This window comes from Diadema antillarum, unplaced genomic scaffold, assembly GCF_040938485.1.
Source record: "Diadema antillarum isolate AM-2024a unplaced genomic scaffold, OU_Dant_1.0 seq00000069_RagTag, whole genome shotgun sequence".
Taxonomy (NCBI): domain Eukaryota; kingdom Metazoa; phylum Echinodermata; class Echinoidea; order Diadematoida; family Diadematidae; genus Diadema; species Diadema antillarum.
In genome coordinates, this window is record NW_027271168.1 from 2550365 (window position 1) to 2573384 (window position 23020).

Below are 23020 nucleotides of genomic sequence, written 5' to 3' on the forward strand. Positions count from 1 at the left end.
TGAGGCCTTAAAGCATTTAATCTAGAGTTTTTTTCAGATTCTTAATTTTTGCATTTCATTGTTTTGTGTGGGCATCAATGATGAAAATAAAATAGCATTATATGAAACAAGAATCTGGAGAAATGGGGAAAAGGGGGTGGGGAAAAGAAATTTAGGGATCAACTAAGTTGCAAATAATACCAGTAAACAAAATGACAGCCAGTGAATACGCCTACATGAAGTCCACAAACATGATGACAAAGTGACAATGCGACACAATAAGGTTTAAATGTCAGAGACAATCAAACATAAAAATCATTATTGTGATGAGAGCCAACAAATTGATGTTTTATAGCACAAATCAGGGGATTATAGATTCTTCCTCATTAAAAAAAGACCCAACAAAGGATGGTCCGTCTCTTCTCTCAACTATGTTGGCGCCACAAGCAAAACGAGAAAGAAAAGGAAGGAAAACCCCGATCAACGCAAAGCTTTTTTTCTTCTTTTTTCTTCCCAGGCAAGAAATATTGATCTCCACTGAAACAAACAATACAAGGAATATACAGCGAGAAGCGCACTATCTCACAGGACAGACAATAGGATGGCGTCCAAACCGAGCCTCGGAGGGATAAAGAAATTGTCGCGGAAGCTGAGTGCCATTGGAGCTGTTGGGACAGTTACTACTGGTAAGAGAAAAAAAAGTCCATAAATTATTCATCTCTATATATGCCTGCAGCTTCTTCTTAATCTGTATTTTGTTGGCCTGGGAGTGCCTCCGAAACTTTTGTTTTCAACTGTAAGGTTTATCGTGTGACTTGTGGAAAACTATAAAGGCATCTTCGCGTCAGATTCTCTCATCACCATTTTTTTCCTATCCTTTCTCTATCTCCTTCTGCCCCATCCTCTTTCTTTCCTTCTCAAATTTCTCCTATCCCTTCTTCCTTCTGTCTCTCACCCTTTGGCTTGCTTGATTGTGTGTGAGACATGGCATGTTTGTATGTGAGAAGAACAATACAAAATCGAACAGACCTGTGAACTTTGCAAGCCAATCAATACAATGTGAGGAATGCATTTGTTATCTCCATGATTCAAAATGTACCTTAAAGGTACAGGCATTCACAAAGTGTGTACGGGCTGGTGCGTTGCCATAAGTGCAGTGAACTTACAATTATTGATGTGATGTTCTGAAAGAAAAAAAAAAAACATCAGATGAACAACTGATCATTTTCCACCTGCTTCAAACATGCAAATGGAAGATTTGACAGTTTTTATGACAACTTTATGAGTGTCTTTAATCTTTGACTTTGAGTTTGTAACACTGGCTTGTTACAAACTACAATGAGCAAAAGATAAACATGTAGAAATATAAACAATAGAAACATGTAGAAATGTAAACAAATTCTTACTTGGCAAGCCACGAAGTTTATTATCATACATGCATCTTAAAGATCATCTGAAACAGAGTACTGCTAACATTAGTGGCAATGATTTAATGAAAAGTGATATGCAGAGATAGAAGATTGCATATGGTGTGCTTATAATCCTTTCCTATAATTTTCAACCAAGGAAAGGGCCTGTGCTTCAAGAAATATATTATGGCGACAATTCTGAAAGCTTGAACTCATGATTCCATTATGGAAAGTACATGTATACTTGAAATATAAAGACCATAATAAGATTTTTTGATTCATTGGAGTATTTTGTGATGGTTTCTCCCCCCCCCCCCCCCCACCTCCAAAAACAAACAAACAAACAAACAAACCGATATATCCAGATTACTGAGCTGCAGATATACACAATGCACTTACATGAATGAATAAATTAGTGGTATTCCGTATACATTCATAACTATAACATACAGGACTGCCAAGAATTTTAATATCTGCTGTATAATTAGAGTGACTTCCACCCTAAAATATCTAGCATATCTTCATTTATACTACATTGTATTTCCTGGACAGCCCTGTGATCTTGTTCTATATATCCTTGTTTGTTTTAACTTCTATCAATTACAGGAGAATGTAAGTTTTTTTTAACCATAGTTTGTTTCTTTGATTTTATAGCATGACACCAGAGTTTAGAGACATTGGGACCATGTATAGGGCCATACAGCTTGGCTTTTTGAAACTGGAAACATGTGAAACTCTGGTCATGAACACTATTCACTTATGAAGAAACATCATTTGATACTGTATAGTTAAAACAATATATATATCATGAAAGAAAGATATTATTCAGTGGAGTGAAGGTTTAAGTGTGAGCTTCTTCAATTTGTCTCCCTCTACAAATTAAATTTGTTAAGAGGTCAAAAAATTTAATTTGTAGAGGGAGACAAATTAAAGAAGCTCACACCTGAATATATATCTTTCTCTTATCTTTACAAAAATTACTTGTTAAGTCAATTTTTAAAACTAAAGTTGACCATATTCCTCTAACTGTTCTCATTGCTCTCACTGCTTTAAGCTTCCACAACAGAAGCACTTCAATATAAAGAACAAGACCATTGAACACTGATGTGGGAAAACACCAGTCTGTTACAAGATTACTTGGTGGATTACGAGCAATCTATATATTTTACTTTCTTTCTTTTTTCTTGGTGGGTTTTCTTCTAGATCGTGGGGGGGGGGGGGGGGGGGGGGGGGGTCATCATGTCCAGTGTAGCATCCAGTATATTTAGTCTTTGACTGCAGACCTCTGAAAATTGAACATCTTAAGTCATAATTTCAGAAGGTATACAAGGAATTCTAAGAGGGAAATTAAAGCTTTGTCAAGCAATATTAATGTGACTCTGTCACTTTGCTGTGTTCGTGTAGACTATCCATCTACCTATCCACAGAAAAGATGCTGGCATAGAACAGGCTACATGTTTTAGAAAATGTACAATTCATGACATAAATTTGCCTTGAGAGCTATTGGTATATATACACGTAAAGGAGCATTTGTGTTTCAGAGAAGAGAATTCATAGCAGAAGGTCCAAAAAACTATTACATGACCAGTTCGACACTTCTAAGAAAGAAAAATCTTGAGTTTACATCATCTTTACACTTCCTTCACAAGACATGAGTGAAAGGAGTTGGGTAAAAGAATGAAAGGTGGCTGAATGGAAAGACTAAGTGTCATTCCCAGATGGTGACTTCTCAAGGGAGGCTCTAAAGACACCATTGGGAGCCCCCCTGAAAAGGACCTCTATGGGATTGGTAACAGGACGGAGTGAAAGGCATTCATCCAACCTGGAAACAATAGCAACCTTCCTTTGGTCCATCAAGTGAAGCTAGGCAGGTCTAGGTCCTATTGTCCATCCTAGCTCTCTCCTTCTCATTCCCTCTTTTTCTTGTCCGCAAGTTCAATAAGCCCAGTGAAGGGATGGGGTACACTCAATGTAGTCCTGTACACTATTCATCAGCAAGACATGACGCTACCTGTTGTCATGCAAATGAGCGGTCTGGCGAAGTCACAGGTTTCAACCAATGGGGTGAAAGGATGCTTGACGGACAAGGATACAAGCGAGGCAGATCCCTTGGTTAGAAGCTTGGTGAAGATGGGGGGAGGAGTTGCATGGGTACCCCCTGCACAGTTTGGGGGGTAATCAATAAGCACTCACAAGGAAAAAAAGGGGGGTGTTATGGATTGACTGGTCCATCATTTCTATAAAGGACAGACTTTGGCGGGAGATGCTTTCACTATTTGGATCAACACTCGGGAGGATAAGTCAGCAGTTTTGTAACGCAGAGCTCTAGGTCGGTTTATTGGAGCGAGTGGGCTGGTACATTTCTCACAGGTAGTGTACCGTCTGTAGGCAAAGAACAGGAGTTGTTAACTTGCTGTAATTTCACTGGTTGCCAAAAACTTTCTGTGATTTGTTTTTTTCTTCTTTTTTTTAACTGGTGAAGCATATCTACATTCGATTCTTCTTTTAGTGAATTAGTTCTGTGTCTTGCCCTTCTGTCCATAACCATATTACTTCAATATACATGTATAGGACATGTAGGTTCTGACTAGTAATACCATATCAGTGTTGTATTCATATCTTGTGAAGATACTAATTTCTGTTTCTGTATGGTAGTTTTAGTCAAAGACCGTGAGTCAAAGTTTATTATTTTTATCCTTCAGGTGACCAATTATGCATATTGTATGGATGTTGTATGGCATGTTTGTAATGCTTCTAACCCCACAGAGTCTATGGTGAAAGTTAATTTATCATCTAGGGCAGCATGAGTTGATAGTGAAGGACAAGTACATCCATGTGTCGGTATTTTGATACTTTCTCTTACAAACAGGTTCTTACCTTTCTACTGCGTTTCTTGTCATGGGAACCTAATGGTTGCAATGACTTTCTCTAGAAGGCTACCCAAGTTAAACAGTTGGCTATAATGGCCAACAGATCACACAAAGTTGGTTTGCTAGTGAGCTTACACAGTTGACAAACATAAGTTTCTCCTACTTTTTTTTTCTTCACCACTAGCCATCAGTTAAAGCCCTCAAACATTGGTCTTAATCAAACAAGGCTAGGTCCTGCTACAGTTTGTGCTCCCTGATTCCAGTATCCAATTCCATGTCTGGTCAACTCTACCTAGTAGCCTGTGTACATTTCTTACTCGGGCCAACACAATTGACCGCTGCCACAGGTCCCTTTAAGTAAGTACGTATATTTCCTCGTTCACATTTTGTTCTTTCTTGCCAAATATCCTTCATGGAACTTTCCTTTCTCTTTTTTTTTTTGTGAGGGGGAGATATATTCTTGCCTTTGCCTCTCATACACAAGAACATCCCCCCATTCATTGCAGAATCCGTAGGTATCAAAAGGTTTTGGATGTAGGAAAAGATCTAGGCTGCTCTGGTAAGCACTCCGGGTTCGTCATAGAGAGTGGAGAAAGACAATTACGTGGCTGAAGAAAAGGTGGGTTGCGGCTTCAGTTATGTAACAGAGCATGAGAGAGAGTGTGTGCGAGTGAGTTCATGCCTCCTTCTTTTTCATTCTCGCTAATCCTTCTCCTCGCCTCGACAATGGAAGTGTGCAAGTGGGCATTTATGCTGTGGCAAAAACGAGAGTGAGGATATTCCGTGCAGGGAAGAGGGTGAGAAAAGAGAGAAATAGCCGCCGTTTCTACCGTGGCATTCACACGTGGTTAGACTACTGGAGCATGGTAGCAGGTACATTGTATCACGACAAGTCTTGGAAGTTATATGGGTAACTATACAGCATGGTAACTACGCCACTACGACTTTGACCTGATTTTCTCACTGCGAAGCTTTCGGAGAACGGCCAGATATCCTTGTAATGTAGGTGGTGATTGAGAAGACATCTTGGTACTTCAAATACTAACCTGCAAATTCTTCAAGTAATATGTCATCTTTGCCCATTTAGCAATGGGGATGAATAATATGTTTGTTTGAGAGATAATCTTTGGGATTAATTTGTAGTCTTGCTTAACTGAGAGCATGCTAGATAATGCATCAGATTATGTTATATTGACTATACTTAATGAATAGGCCCTACCTTATTACAACTTACTTCCTAATCTATTTGTATCAAATAACCTTTCCACAAAATTAGAGAAAATATTGAGTGACTGCAATATTTTCTCTCTCTAGTTTCTAAATGTGTCTTCTTTAATTTACAAAAAAAAAGGAAAAGAAAAAATGGCTAGACCTTTAAGAGTCTACAGCTTTTATAGATACCAGTACTTTACTTTTACTCTACTGCTGGTACACTCTGATTACAAAGGTAGGCAAGACTTTTTTCCACCTGACCAAGGACTTTAACTCAACTTGCAATGGAGTCTAGATCTTCCAAGAGCCACCCTGGGGGAAATGCAGCCGAGACCACGCCGTTCTACACTTCAAGTCGCCAGGACAGATCCGCCAGAAACCATTCCAAATAATATTCCTCAGTGTTCTTTGGTTTTTGTGGAACAGCTCCTGTGAATTTCCAAAGACCATGAGTTGTCCCACAAAGAACACAGATCGCTGTGTGTCATCCCTTTGGTATGCCCAGCAGGTGGAAAGCAGGTGGAACACGCACCACACCCGTAAACACCTGTTTCTCAGGATCACACCACATACCTCTCTGCTGTTTGCGGTAATTTACATCAAAATGTACCATCATGGACAATTAGTATTGATTGGGTAATTATGTCAAGCATTTTAAACATCATTCATGAAGATATTCTAAACAAATATTATCCCCATGTTTCTGCTTTTAATTTATCTTAACACCCTCTATATTAGCAACTAAAACACAAGCAAGGCATTGCTTATGTGATCTCAGTATCAAGTGGTACCAGCATAGTGAAGTTGGAAAGGTAACTGAAACTTGCAGAGATATCAGACAGAGTGAAAACACTGCTGGTATGGTATCTAAAATAGCACATTCTGGTTTCTCATTCTATAATCTTAAAAGGCATTACCTCATAGCCTATGTTCATACACTCAATAATTTCAACACATATTCATTTATTAGGAGGAAATTCATATCTTCATCTGATTTTGATATCATATATCAATCTATAAAAGAATTGCAGGAGGCATTCTTCTTTTAGCAAAAAGTTGCTTATGTTGCATAGTTTTTGTACAGGTATTTGCCATCTTAACTTAGCCCTTTATACTAAGAATAAGCGAGTAACTAATAACCTCACCTGTTGTTTTCTGTATATGTCTATCATGCAAGTCTTACAGCCTTGCTTATCTTTGCAGGTAAAATTCAGTATATTTTGCATAATCAGTAGTCAAAAAATTCTACATGTAATGTCCGCAAAGTCAAAACTCACTCTATAGTAGCATGACTTAATGCTTCCAAAACATGTTCTAAAGAGGTATGGCTGGAAGAAAATTGCATATCTTTAACTATCCTTTTTTTAAACAAAAACCCAATATTTCAATGGCTATGAGATTATGAACATAATACCCATTTGTTTAAAGAAAAACAAAATTAGACCTAAATAAAGAATGTACCTAGAAAATTTTGCATCTAAAAGAACATTGACAAAAGCATGGCTTATTAAATATTTAGATGAAAATAATGTTTTGCATCTGAAGTCAGAGAAAGGTCCATTCATCACAAAAAACAATGGGAAAAAAAATCATGAAGTAAGTTCTTTTATGCAAAATTCCTATAGAAGGAAAACACTTTTCTTCTACAACCCTTCTTTTTTATTTCACATAACAGTTAAAAACAAGTTTACATTTTTCCTGGCAAGTGCCAATATTTCTTAAACATGTCTTGCAAATCAGATAATTCATGTTATGCATATTTTCAAATAAAATTTAGTCAGTCTAATGTTTACAAAACTGTGAAATGCCACTTTCCCAGTACTAGATCTGCAAGATGCACAGTCTATTTTCTTAGTCTCCATTTGAGGGGAATCATGCACCTCTAAGAAAGTACTGTGTGCATTTTCAAATACTAGTAGACAAAATACCGAGTAAGTGTAAAATGAGTGAAAGTTAAACTATTAGGATTCAAACCTATATCATTTTAAAAAAGACATAATTCCTTATTTCTTATGAAGAAAAACCATACAAGATATCATAAATAAAAGTACTAGTTGGACTATGGCATACTGAGTAAAAAAAACAGAAGAAAAACAGAAACTTTCATATCCAGCTTATTCTAAATTCAAACTCTGAAGCATGACAAAAAAAAATCTAAGGTAAGGTAAGCATAGTAACTGACAACATGGAAAGGAACTTATTCACTACGTAGACTTTAGTCACCAGATGAGTAGTAGGATAGAAAATTTGGTTGATCTTGAATGAATTGCATACGGTAAAACACAATATTTTCACGGCATGAAATTTTTGCGAATGGGAGCCAACTGCGTTATTAGCAGCATGAAATTCTTGCGAGTTGCCTCTAACATTCAATGCATACAGTGTAGACAAGAACTATAGCGTGTATTTTAATTTCACGAATCTCGGCTCTCGCGAAATTTGCGAAATTAAAATGCACGCGAACATTCCTCCTTTTACAGTAGTTGATGGTCACATCAATTATACGGTATTCTCGTGTACATGTATTAGATGCTGTCCCTAACAATTGGACTTTTCCAAATTGCTAACCACCTTTTCATGAATTACTACTACACCTGATGGATTGATGTATTGTCTAAGATCAGATGTAGTGTTTCCCTCTTTTATCATAAAATTAGATTTTAACCTGTTGAGGATGGTTTGATTTTGCTACAACACGCATTTCCCACAGACGCTTGCCCGAGTATACTCGGGACTTGTCCTCAACGGGTTAAAAGATACTGCTTGGATTAGGTGAGTCTTAGTGAGTGGTTTTACGAATTAATATGCACTGATTCCCAACAGTTTTTTCCACATTATTATTATTATTATAATCTACATGTTAAAAACAATCAAGATGCGAATAAATATTCCCCGATTACATGATGTAAAGATGTAAAGAAAGATCCCATCCCACATTGCACACACAACTATCCCCAGCATGACAAACTGTTTTGTTTTGCTCAAAATTCCTCCATACTACTGACATTCATTCACAACATTACAAAAGTTATTTCAATTGCTAAGACCTATTTTTCCTACTGTGTAACAGTCTGCCAATTCCCAGATATAACTTCATGATGTGCAAAAAAGGGCATAATAATAAATCTGACTGCACATTCTTAACTGCTGATTCAGCATTAGTAATCCTTCTACAGGAAAAAAAAAAGAGGTATAAATGTTCCATGCAGTTTTACATTTGATTCACCGTGAAACCTGCTAAATGATTATTTCAAGGTTGTCATGTTTTGGGTGGTATTATTTTTTTTCTCTCTCAATTGAAATGGTACACTGGAACCAACTCCCCTTTAATTCCTAACATGGAATAAGTCACAGAATGGACTGGTAGAATAAAAACCCTAAGGCATCACAAAGTACATCCTCTGGGAATTTGTGACTTAAACATGGCAACAACAAAAAAGCTCCAGCTGAACTATAAAGTGTCCATCCACATGGGTACCACAGTACTGAAACCATCCATCCCTTCTACAGAAACTGAAAACAAGGCTGATAGTACTGGTCAATTTGATAATCAATGGTCAGTCCGTTAATCTCCCCTCCATCTAAAACCTTCAGGATTCGATCCATCACATTGTCCCTACCTGTTTCCAATCATTGAGGAGTGCAGAACAATGTCAGCCATGTAAGCCCCATTCAGACCCTGCAGATAATCCGTGAATCCACTTTTAATCCCCCCTCTCACCAACACACACTCTCGTCTCTTTTCAATCTCCCCTTCTCTCATTCAAAATTTGCTTAAACAATCTCACACATATTACCAACAATACCTGCATGCTCATGAACAACTCAAATACAGCCTACTGGTGTCTGTCAAAGGTTCTAAATCTATCTACTGTTTATGAAACTGGTAAACAAATTGAGTCAAATTCTCCTGTAAGTCTTAAGAAAGAACATGCCTTGCACTAGTTACAAAATAATGAGATGACTGGACCCCCGCTCCGAGCGATGCCATCATTAACACACAGTGGGTCATGTTTGACACTACACAATCCTAAATCTACTTCGCTGGAGTGATTATAGCTCCCCGAGTATGAATGGGACAGGCAAATTTGCATAACAAAGGGAGGAATGGTTACTGAGTGGGCTTCCCTTTGGATGAGGCATCTGTGGTATAGTAAGGGTACTGCTTGGAAGAGGGGGATGTGTGAAACAGACAAATACTGAAGGTACTCACTAGAAACAAGAACCTCTTTCAAAGTGACTGGCTAGTCTGTCTTCTTCAGACTCGACAGATCAAACTACATAATACCGACTGCAATTTGAATCTCCAATGCAGCAATAAAACTTTAACCTGGCTGCAACACTTGTGTAAAAATAGACTTCTTGCAGCAATAACTATACTGTTTTATCAGGTCAGCCAACATTCCACATGAGCAAATGGCAAATGGTTGAAGGTAGTTGCATTATACATCATAAATCTGCACAGATCATGGTACAGGTGGTTTCAAAGAGAAATGCATGAGAAGAAAAAAAAAAACATTGAAAGATAATGCCGAGTTACCTTTAAATTCTAGCATTGAGAAGTTGTGGTATGATCTATCCATCATTAGAAGAGAATGGGAATGATCAAACTCCATAAATTTAGTGCATTTTATACACTTCTGGTGACTGGCAATATACAGTACATCTTCAGCAGCATATCTCTCCTTCTAAATATCAATTTCCTACCAATCAGATCTTCTGGTATCTAATTAAATCTTCTTATCTTCCTTCTTAACTTTCTAGCCATCTAGATCTTACTAATTTACCTCGTTCAGTTACATTTTTCTGACCTTTGACTGGGATCAAATGCTTTACATCAGAATGAGAAACACATGAGCAACATGGTAATGACAAATATAATTTCACCTCTTTCAAAATGATTTGATCTGGAAAAAAAAAAAGATATATATTTTTTTTACATCAGTGACATCAATATCATCACATTGGCCTATGGCAGTTAAACTAATCCGAGATACAAATGTGTTTGCAGCGACGTTTTGCTGGCATGTTTGAGACGGGACGCCAAAGAGGGTGCCAAAAGCGGCTTTCTATTTTCGAACCTCTGTGAATGAAGTCGATGGCTCCCCAATCAATGAACAACAATGTCTTCATTGATGAAGAAGTCCCGAGTCAGCTGGTCCAGTTCCCAGCGTAGGATTTTCTTCTCCCACACACCCCTATCCCCGCATCCATTACTCTATCTATCACCCCCATTCCCCCCCCCCCCACACACACACACACATCTGACCATTGTGAGAAATATCGACAATTTAGAGTTTTTTCTTTTCCGTCTTCAGCAACTGATGGTTTAGTCTTTTCTTTTAAACAGCAGGTCCCTTACAACTTGACATATTGTATGTATGGGAAGAATGACACATGTCATTCAATGTGTACATCTTTAACATAGGCATGTTAGACAGCCAAACACAAACCTCTCTGTCTAAACTATATTTCCTTACATTTTTTCTTCATTACTATTCTAATTCTGCTGCTTTTCCCTCCTCCTTCTCCTCCTCCTCCCTTTTATCTTCCACAAAATCTACAAATACTTATCTACGGACTTTCACTTTTTAAAGGAGATCAAGAAATAACTAAGTAAACACACACTAGGAAACGAAGAAAATAAACAGATAGATGAAGACATCTTTGCTAACAAGCTTAACAAATACATAATTGTCTTATGTCATACATAGCATTTTCTCTCTAGTTGTTACTTTACTGATAGTTTAGTGCACACACACAAAGATTCACATGTACCTGATAAGTTGATATTCTGTAAGTTTCTAGAGTATGAAAAATAAAGCAATGTACAGTTTGTTCCATTTGAAAATTATGGAACATTTTGGTATCTATATGTAGTCTAGATCATAACATGTGTTGCAGTCTTTGTCTGCATTTGATCTTGTACTTAATGTCCAATTATTGAAGGTTTTTATTCCAGTGCTTTTTATGTCTCCATTGCAATCTCATGATATAGACTATGAAACATCTCGTAACACAAGAAAATAAAAATCTAGGGCAAAAGATCATAAAAGATTCCATGATATTGGATAGCAAGTGTCAGATAACAACAAATGGGTATTTTCTGTCACTACAATTTTTTTGGTGCACATTTAGCAAGCATAGTATACAGGTGGAAAATAACACAACAGACTTTCCTTATAAAGTTTTTGTCATGGAGTTGCGATATATTGTCATTAGAATCATAGAGTTGCAATGAAGTTACACAGCTGTCGTTTGGAAGAAAATTCTTCATATTTTTCCTCACCTGTTGAGAAAGATCTTCAATTTTGTTGTTGTTGGTGGTGGTGGTGCTTTTTTTTTTATCTGACCACTACAAATACAACCATGACCAGGGGTAGTCTGCTTAATAATTCATGGGAACGGCAGTCGACCATACACTAATGCGGCCCGACCAGAAAGTGGACACCAAAACCAATCAATACGATTACTCCCTGGATTAGGACTTAGTTAACAAAAACAGAAACAAAGAGTGAGAAAGAGAGAGAGAGAGAGGGGGAGAGAGAGAATGAGAGAAATACACCCTGGGAAAATTTTAGTTTGGCAAACAGATGTTAACTTTCCCCCAGCACAGCCGGGGTTGCTTACTTTCAAACTTATCTTGGAGTGATACAGTCCTTGTTATATTGATTGTTCATCTAACATGTCAGCTCTGAGAGTTGAGAAAGTCAAATAAAGAACACATAGGACACCAGGTAATATTGGCTCGTTGCCACAAAGTAAAAAAAAAAAAAAGAAAAGAAAAGAAAGAAAGGCGTATGCCCTGTCTTTGACCCCTCACTACAATGTGATATCTAACATCGAAAGCATACTTGGCATAAATATTTACGAAGGGTAAATTGTACATTGTAATTCATCAAATTGTAAAAACAAATTATAATGTTGTTATCATCAACAATTTATTAAGGTTAATCAAACAATAAGAAAGGAAAACATTGAAAGACATAATACACTACAGAAATAACAGAATCATTACATTAACTCTTTGCCCAGCTCAAGACGTATAAATGAACATGCAGGGCGAATGAGAATTGGTGTTAGTGATGGAAAACAGAGGCTAATAACACTATCAAGATCTTCATATCAATATAAACATAATTGTTGACTGATATCAATATCGAACCAAGGATGCCAACTTTGTAAACAGCACTACTGTATTCTGAGGCCTGAACAGGGGTATGTTTGGTAGGAAAATGGCATTTTTGCTTTTTCTGTAATAGACATGTGTAGTAACTACAATTTTTGGGGGAAAATGGAAAAACAGTCGTTTTAATAAAACCTGCAGTATCTTTGGCAAAAAACAGTACAAAACACTGCAAGACAGTAAAAGTTGGTATCTCTGTTCATCCATAATATGATGACACAGATAGATGGTAAAAATGGATGGAAAATGCAAAGGAACAGAGGGAAAATACACACATTAAAAATGGAGAAAGAGTGGAAGAAAGATAAAGATATGGAAGACAGGGAGGGAGAGATAAAAAAAAAGCTATAAAGGATGATCTACCCTGTAAACTTGTTTTAGGTTGATGCTCATTTCATGCCACATTCATTCTTCCATCAGATCACTGGACTTGTTGAAAAAACTGCTCTTAAGCCAAGATGCTGATCAATAACATGTCAAAAGGGACCACAAGAAGAGCAAAACATTCTACCACTACACTCACGACCCCCCATTGACTTTAAATAGTATGAGACTCATGTCAGAGATTGAGCAGTGTGAATGGTTTCAAAAAGCAACAAGACAACAGTGATAGAAATAATTGTAAACTTATGCAAAGCACTCTGAGAGTGCAGACCTCCGCCAAGCAGCTCATTTCCACCACTTATCTTGTTCTTCCATAGATATCAGTGATTTCTACCTATCTTACCATCACTCAATTACCCAATATAGAAACCTTTTGTTACGTCATCAACTTCCAGCTGCGCAGCGTACCTCATCCTAGCAAAAACTAGAGCACACAATTTAGTGCGCGTATGCAAACCTCAAAAAATGCACAGCTTGAACTCCCCGAGTTCATTGACCCGCTACCTGTCAAAATATCAAAAATCCTTCAAAAAATCCATACAAATCCCCAGATCACTACCATCTGTTCCTTGTGTCATTCTCAACCTTTCCTGTAAGTTTCATCAAAATCCATTCACAATTTTTTGAGTTATTTTGCACAAAGACAAACAAACAAACCAACGCCAATGAAAACATAACCTCCTTCCTTGGCCGAGGTAAAAATGAAGAGGGTTGATGCTCGGTCTAAGAGTAATCCATAAGATGACGACAAAGATACACAATAATGGATAGTAAAAATGGTTGGAAATGACAAAGGAAAGAAAGAAATTACAAACAACTGAGAGTAAATGAGAGAGAGAGAGGGAGAGTGAAATCAAAAGCTATAAGAAGGATAACTACACTGCAAACCTGGTTACGATTGATGCCTTTTCTTCTTCTTCTTCTTCTTCTTCTTCTTCTTCTTCTTCTTCTTCTTCTTCTTCTTCTTCTTCTTCTTCTTCTTCTTCTTCTTTTTCTTTTGCTACAATCACTCTTCCATCACATTACCTGACTTGTTGAAGAAACAGCTGGAGGCTGAAAAAGCATATGAAATAACTTAGGCCTACTGATCTTGGAAATTATGCAAGTTGCCAAACGAGAGCAGTTAGACCCCGTTTACAGTGAGTGAAAGGGCCGGGCTCGGCCTTCATTTCACTGTAAACAAGCAAAAGGCCAAAAGCGACACCAAAATCGGCCGCGCATTTGGCCAAGCTGTGAAGGTAGTCTCGGCCGCGGCCGAGCTGCGGCCGAGCACGGCCTTTTCTCACTGTAAATGCAAACTGGGCCAAATGCAGTACCAAATTGCGACCGGCGCGCTCCCAACAATAGTCGTTTGTTTACAAGCAGAGCACCACTACGACAAGATATTGAAAGGTGTGAATTTAACCCAGGCCGAGCCCAGCACTGTAAATGGACAGAAGTGCGGGGCCGAGTACTGCAATTGAGGCCGGTCTCGGCCTTGGCTCGGCCCGGGCTCAGCCCAGCCCTGCACTGTAAACGGGGTCTATGAGACGTCATGAAATGTCAGCATGTGTTTTCATTCTGCAATACAGTGAAAACTGTCCTTCTTCCTTGCATTGTCCATACTAGGACCATATTGCATGAGTCAATTAGACTGGTACAATTTGTTTTGAGAGACCCTGGCTAAATATGATTTCTGAATGATTATTTTTGCCTTTTGGTGTTTTTTTTAACACACACACAAGCAAAGTACATAAAAAGAGCACAGGATAAAGTGAGCCAATTAACGTAATACATACAAACAATGCGGACATGCAGGAAAGTACATTCATCATTAACAGATATATTTTTAAAAATGTAGAGGTGTAAAAAATGTAAAGGTGAATCTTTGTGACATTTCTGTTCTAAAATCTACTTATCAATTTGATATTCTAGCTTTATACTACATTTCAAGTACCGGTATAATTTTTCTGATAGTCTAGATTTGGAGTTTGGACTACCAATGACACACATTAGCACTCACAACATTCCAGAAGACAGGATTGAAGATGATGACTGCCATGCTGTAGTATAGGTTGGGATCAGACCAGATGATTCTGGGCTTGTGACATGTCCACCAGAAAGGATCCCAATTCATCTAGAAAATCATAGAAAGAAAGAAAGAAAGAAAGAGGGGGGGGGGGAGGAAGAAACACATGCATGTTATACTATCTGTAGGAATCACCATAATATGGTGTACATTTCTCTAATTCACAATATAGTTTCTTCAGTTTGCCAAATCGAATGAGTCAATACTGTTGGATACTTGAAATCAAACATGATGGGGGGGGGGGACTACTGTATACGCTATATATTTTGCGGGGGTTTTATTTTCGCGAATTTCGCAAGTCGGGAGCTATTCGCGAATTTAACAACACGCGAAAATATTACCTTCCAAAATGAATCCCTTGCCTTGATGATACGAAAATTTCAGTACTAGTAGTATACCATGTCATGGCTTACCGAACAGACCATATACTGTACTGGCTAAGCTTGTTTACGTACATATAGCACGTCCACGTCTACTTACGAATACTGTAGAGAGCCAATCCATTATCGCAAGGGGACCACTCGTCAGAAATCTAGCACGATGGGCTTAACCACTTCAAAAATGTTGAATTCTAACTTACTAGTTAGCAGAGTTTGGTAAGTTTTTTTTCATGCAGTGTATAACTAGTATCATTCTTATTTGCTAGTAAGTTGAAAATTCACACTTTCTTTGCCACTTCATATTTTCTCTGGTCCCCCCAATCGCGAATTTAACCACTCGCGAAAATGTGTGACAGCTGCAATTCGCGAAAATTTATGTACGCGAAAATTATAGCGTATACAGTAACTTACAATACATATAATGAAAGTTTTGTTTGTTTGTTTGCTCTTTTTTTTTTTTGTAACAAGACTATTTCACCATTAATGACATCTTACTGGTTAACGTTTAGAGGAGAACTATTGTTCATTCAGCAAGTGTGCTGTGTGCCATGCACATGCAACAGCCCACTGAGCAAAAATGTAAGGTTATAGTCACAAGAGGGCAGTCTTACAAATCAGTGAACCTGCAGCAACTACTTGAATCCCACAAATGATATTTTTGCAAGTGAGGAAAGCTTGCAACCTGTTGGTGGTTTGGGGGGTAGGGGAGGGGGAGGGGGAGGGAGAGGGAGGGGGAGGGGGGCAGGGTAAGCTATGCAAAACATTTGTAGACATTTCTTCTTCCTTTATATTTGTTTTTCTGTTTTTCAAAAATATCTTCTACATTGGGAATGTGGGCTATTTCCAGCATGCATGACATATTGTATGAGTGGAAATCACTGATCTCTATGGAAAAACAAGATCAGTGGTGAAAAAAAAGAGAAAAAAAACCTGCTTGGTGGAGGTCTGCGTTCTCAGAGTGCTTTTCTAGTTTGTTTGTTTGTTTGGCTATACAGGACATACATGTAGTATGTTGTATTAGCCCATTGAGGATGTCTGTTTAGACACCTGTTCTTTTGATATGTATGATATGATGGTTTGAGTCACGATATTTCATTGCCTGTTTTTCAAATTAGTTTGTTTTGAAATATTATGATGTATTTATGTGTTTTGATGAATGTATGTTTGATGTAGGATAATAAATATCCCAGCGGGGGCAAAAATAAAAAATAAACAAAAAATTGAAGATGAGCTGATTTTGCTTTAACATGCATTTCCTACAGACACCTACCCGAGTATACTCAGGAATAGTCTGCAACAGGTTAAAGGGATGGTATAGTATTGGTGGAGATGGGTATTGAGTTTTAAACTTTTTGCAAGATACCAAGAAACCCTTCATGAAATAGTACAGAGCATACCATTCGAAGAATAATTCAAAGTCTATTTGATGAAAATTGGTTTTGGAATCGCCAAGACATCCAACAAAAAAAAAGAGTAAAACAAAGCGATCATAATAAAAGGTGGGTCCCATCTTTTATTAGGATTGCTCTGTTTTGGATATTTTGGCCATTTCACAACCAACTTTCACCAAATGAAAGTTGAATTCCTCTTGAAATTTCATGCTCTTTTATATTTCATAAGAGGTTTCTCATTATCTCACACACACAAAAAAAAAATTTAGAAACCTGAAGTTTGGTCTCAACCAAACTATACGATCCCTTTAACATGTTTGTGTATCACATTGTATTTAAATGAGGAACCATACAAACATAGATCTCTGTGTTTTAGCTGCCACATCAGACTTTATATCTAAAGTCCCCAAACTTAAATAGTCCTTGAGAATATTTATCAATGACACACATGGATATCACTTGACCATAATGCCTACTTATCTCTTTTTGAGTCAGGCACTTTGGGCAGTGAGTACAGTGCCGTGATGATTTCTGTGCAAATCGACACTCAAAGCATACAAAGGATTACTGCTTTTTTGTATGTAATGCCATACGTTTTTCTTTTTTTTTTCTTCTTTTTTTTTTGAGAGAGAGAGTGAGTGTGTGTGTGTGTGTGTGTGTGAGTGTGTGTGCAATACGTACTTTGCTGCAAATTGGGATTTGTATAACAACTTCATGAGCAGTTGAATTTGCAATCTAGAACCACACAGTTTACAAAAAAGAGAAAAAAGAATTATATCTTTTCATGAGAAAAATTAGTAATTATGTACCCGCAGACCTAGTAGTATTGTGGGAGGCAATAACTTTCTGAGCTCTCAGTTTTGTGAATATTGGTCAGATTGTGAAATTAACGAAAATGAACACTGTGAAAATGTATTAAATTTTCTTGTCCCTCGTTTCATGCACTTATCTACTGCAAACAGGCACTGTGCCAACCTATGAATCAAGTCATTTAACACAACATTACATATGCTGTGGAATCTGCTGGTGGTTTAATTGGGCAGCTTATCCTTGTAGTCTCTGCAAGTTTATGACTTTATTACTACCTTTATTACTGGATCTACTGGAAAAATGCAGTTGATTCTGCAGTCAAGTTTTTCATGCCTATCACTTTCTAGCTAGTTGGGTTGGTTCTTTGTGACCGTGTCTGTGTGCTGTGCTGCTGGGTAGAATCTCTATTCCCATGGTTGGACACAATGAAATGCAGACCAGAACTTTTCTAACTTTGTCTTAAAGCTGTTTGGCTGTTGAAGCCGTGACTATGTCTGCGGGGAGAGAGTTCCAGTCATTGGCTGCCCTGACATTGAAGGTGTTCCATCTGGCATAAATGGGACTTTTAGATTTCGCGTCCAGGACGTGGACTACAATGTGATGATGTCATTTCACAATATTGTGTATGCTCCAGGTTTTCTTGCACGTCCAGCGCTAGAATCGAAAACATGTCTTCGATGGATTTCACGTCCTTGGCCCATACCAGATTGAGGAGGAGCAGCGTGCGCACCATGTATTTAGCACAACGATTATGACGTTACCACATTGTCGAGTTGTACTCACTGTCGACTGAAATCTAAAATGGTTTTACTCTGGTGTCGCAGGAGTCGCCTGGAATTGTTGGCTCGCACTTTGGGGAGGCCTGACCGCTGTCGTGTCAACACAATCTAAAAGTCCCTAAAGTCTGCTCCTTGTTACGAATAATTTGAGACGATGGCCATGCATTGTCTCAGGAGAAGAAGACGTGAAGAACATATCTTTGTTCAAGTTATCAATGCCATGAATACATCTGAATCATGTCTCCTCTTTGCAGCTTGTATTGGATGGAGGGCTATTTTCATGGGGGGATCTATCACTTGGTCTACTCCCACTTTTCTTTTTTTTTTTTTCGTTTTTCACGCTTTGAGGTTGAACCGCGAATTTAACATCACACGAAAATGTTTTGAACTCGCCACTTGTTACAACGCTATTGCGCACATGCACACATGAACATTCCGCACATTGAGTGTATTGATGGTCAACACACACACAGCGATACCGCGCAATGTAGGTACAAGCATGTTATAAAGTACTCAAGAGACAGGATTTCAGGTAAGTCTGCATTTAATTTTAATTTCTATTTAATAAATAAAAGAATAATTGGATTAGGCCTATAGCTTGGGTTTTCTTGTGCAATAAAACAGTTTTTGCCGACTGTGAATTCACAGATTTTGCCGACCGCGAATTTAAACACACGCGAAAAAGTCGGCACCGATGGAAACCGCGAAAGTATCTGTACGCGAAAGAAACCACTTTTACAGTACCTTTAATTCGGTATAGGAATGCACGTCTGATCATAGCAAGAACAAGGTTTGCTTTCATGACTACACTAGCCTCAAATAGAGAAATTTCAATTGTGAGTCTCTGCACTGTTAAAACTGAAATATCCGGTAGCGTTCAGGTGGCAATGAATGTGAATTTGTACAATATTCCTATTTGCCGATATCACCTTAGCGATTTCTGATCTACCAACATCTTCATGGCCGGCGGAACCATGGGAGCCCCAGGGGCTCGGGCCCCCACACTTTTTGTGTACCATACAAAGGATAAGGTGTCATCACTTTGGGCCCCCACACTTTTTTTTAACCTGGAAGTATGTATGTGGCACTTAATAGAAATAGATAGAGATCTTGAAGTGTGAGCGCAGTAAGTATTTTTTTTTTTCTTGTCAGCTGAAGAATCCCGGAAATGGAAGGGGAAAAATGAGCAGAGGACCATTTTTTTTTTTTTTTTTTTGCTTGTTAGCTCATGAAACCCGGAAGTGGGCCCCCACATTTTTGAAAATGCTCCACCGGCCCTGATCTTTACTATGACATGCAAACAATAACTGTGTTGACCCTAAGAAATTGCATCCAGAATGTGTAAAAAACAAAGTTGTGAGACAATTTCCAAGAAGCCCAAAGCCCCAAAACCCACTACAGCCTAAAACAAGTACCGGGTGCTACATACAATCAAAGTTAATAGAGACATAAGATTTCAAGTCATCTGCAGACTGATTACTCTTATCAGAATGGTGGTAAATAGAGTTTTACTATGTCTATAATGTGAACTTTTTTACTTTAAAGTACAATAGCCGAATAGAGTACTGTACACGCCATATATTTTGTGAGACTGATTTTCACAAATCAGAACTTCAAGACGATTTTGCGAGTAGTTGAATTCACACTCATGGAGTACAGTAGGCCTACTGAACAGAGAAATGTATGCGTTCATATCACATTCATGTTGGAATCAGATATTTTTTTAGTCAATATTATTGCATGCTTTTAATTCGTTAATAACACCCGACTCGCAAAATTTGCAAAAATTTCGCAAAGTATTTGGCATATATACAGTAGTCTGTACTAGATAGTCTAGTGTTGCATTATCACTACCTATAAATACCCACTCAGGTGTCAGCGACTGTATGTCTGTCTCTCTGTTCCACAAATATTATGTTTTTGTTTTTGTTTTATTTTACTTAGGTGGCCACTGGAAGTGGAATCAAGATAATTTAGCAATTCTTCACAAATTCTAGTCTGGTTTTATGCTACACCCAAGACTGGGCCTGGGGGTGGGTAAATTACTTTGAATTCTATATTTCTATCATGGTTCGGTCTAACCCTGGCTGGAGTGCCACTGGCACTGGCGGTGGCAGCCACATTCGGGCCTGTGTTTAGGTGCGGTCTAAGTTACTCTCTAGACTCTCGTAGCTAAGTTATACTGTGACCGGCCCCAACGTGAAGCATTCGGTTTACAACTGTAGGCCTACTACTACAATGGAGTGCCCAGGAGTAGGTCTAAAGACTACAACAGCATGCATCAACTTACATCCTAAGAATTCTATACATACATGTATATGGCCATGGCACGGCCACGGTAAACGTACGCCCTACTAAGTACTAGCTACACAACATGCTCATCATGATCTAGCTGTGTCATAAGAAAGCAGGGGTCACAGTCAGCCAGCCAGCCAGCCAACCAGCCACAGCACAGCACAGCCACAGGCACAGCTAACTGCGACCAGCCCGAAGTGGGGCTGGTCACAGTTTTACTCACAGTCACAGGCACAGCCCAGGCCAGGCAGAGGCAAAATCCATTCATGATTCATGATTAGATTAAATAATCATAAACTAAATAGATGACAACATGTAGAATGCAATGTACGTCTACCTTGTCAAATTTTAGGCTTTCGAATCCTTGGCAGCAATCAGAAAGAAGAGAATCTTGACGCATCCCTCACGTCCCTCGATGTGATGAAGTTTGTAAAGTGTGCGGATCAGCTGATACCGATTACACATACGGTGTAGCACTTGCACTGTGCATGCAGATAACACGTCTCGCAAGAAACGTCGTCTGCTGCAGAAAGGTCAAAGGTTAGATTCCTATGAGGTTTGATCACTTGATTCGGAAAAGAGATATTTATGCGCTCTAACTGTCTATAAAATATTTTGGCAAGACTTCCATATGTACCCCCCGCTATGTCAGTGTTATGTATTTACGTAGAACGTTTAAATACGTTTAGGTGGCTTTGGGATTAGGATTAGAGTTTACTCAGTTTTCAGGATTAGGGTTTATAGGGTTAGGGTTAGAGTTAGGGTAACATTGATCTCGGTGTCCAAGTAGGGAAATGCTGACTTCACAGAGGAAGCTCATACAATCAATGTACATGTAGGTGTATGATAGTGGGGGTACATATGGAAGTCTTTCCAATATTTTTTTTTTTTTTCAGATTAGAAAAACATGTGAAAATTTTTAAAATAACCATGTAATTAGTTACATCATGATATGTGAGTTGACAGATTCAAATCGCGTTGTACATTCTACGAACTATTTTTCGTGAGCGTAGACAAGACTGAATAGAAAGCGTGTGGTATGCTCACTGGAGCTGAATGATCCCATATCCGTGTTGATGATATGTGTGTGTACGCAACTTGCCTGTTGAGTATGATAGAGATGAATTGACTGTTTGCAAACGTTTCGTGATCACCTACGGGTAGTTTTCATCGAAACAGTTGTCCAGAAAATCTCCTGATATCACGGAAAATGAGCAGTAGACTGAGTACAAAACCTTCGAAGAAGGATAGGCCAAGATCTAGCGGTTAGTATATTTGATGTAATATGATTGATGTTGCTAAGTTCATATCGCCAAGTGTTTACCTGCATTGGCGCCCTCTGCGAACGTTACTGGGTGTTGCTGTGTGTACACAAATGACTGACGATGCTGATGGAGACCCAACAACAAAAATGATCATTAACTCTTGATACGGACTCACGTTTTTAAACGATTGCAAAACGCAAATGTTGCAGTTTCCATCGTGACAGTGAGCTAGCAGACAACCAGCAGTTACTGCTTGCAATAACTCACTGTGACATGACACTGCACTGATAATCAATGATATTAATAATTATAAATTTACTGCCCAATCCCAGCCAACTTGCATTGTTGCAATGGACATGCGTCCAGCTGTACAATTACTGTAACTGTTACTGTAATGTAGGCCCTCCCCAACTGTAGAATGAGGGCAGGGTCTACATTCGATTAGTTTCACTAAAAGTTCACGACCTGTAACAATCCTGGCCATCAAGCAATGTACAAGTAAGGTAGCTTGATATAATTCTATAACAAGCCGTTGGGATAGTGGAGATAAATTAAAAGTAACTCGTATCGTAATGCTTCCTAAATTAATGGCTTGATCCTAGTAATAGTTATGACAAACCACTTATGAAATTTTGTATGACTTAGAACTCCACCTCTTCATCTAACATTGACCAAAAGATCGGTCTCTATCTGGTCGTCAGGGATATGTTCCACAGAGACTACGTCTGGCTTCACAAAATTCCCTCCTATGTAAGGAGAGAGCAGTATTTGAAATGTCAAAAAAATGATTTAAAAAAATTACTGCGGACAGACGGATTTTTCTGTCTAAGTCGAGCATTACTTGCTCTCTAACTGAGTGAAAGAAGAGAGAGAGAGAGTTGTTTGCACCATGTTACAAAAGAAAAAAAAGCAAAAAAAAAAATCTTCGACCCTAGCCTTGCATTTTGTATGTCGATAATGTTAAATATATGAACTAATGTTACGCATGTTAT

At 38.3% G+C, this 23020-nt stretch overlaps 1 protein-coding gene across 1 annotated transcript in view; it reads right to left on the reverse strand.

The window, feature by feature from the left end:
* Positions 1–21163, reverse strand: part of LOC139725978 (phosphatidylethanolamine N-methyltransferase-like) — a 35288-nt gene extending 14125 nt beyond the window's left edge. Inside the window, exons 1-2 of the mRNA XM_071637061.1 lie at positions 21101–21163; positions 15043–15156 (exon numbers count right to left, since the gene is read on the reverse strand). Of these exons, the coding sequence (XP_071493162.1) occupies positions 15043–15156; positions 21101–21163 (177 nt within the window). The remainder of the gene's footprint in view (positions 1–15042; positions 15157–21100) is intronic.
* Between the last annotated feature and the right edge of the window lie 1857 nt (positions 21164–23020).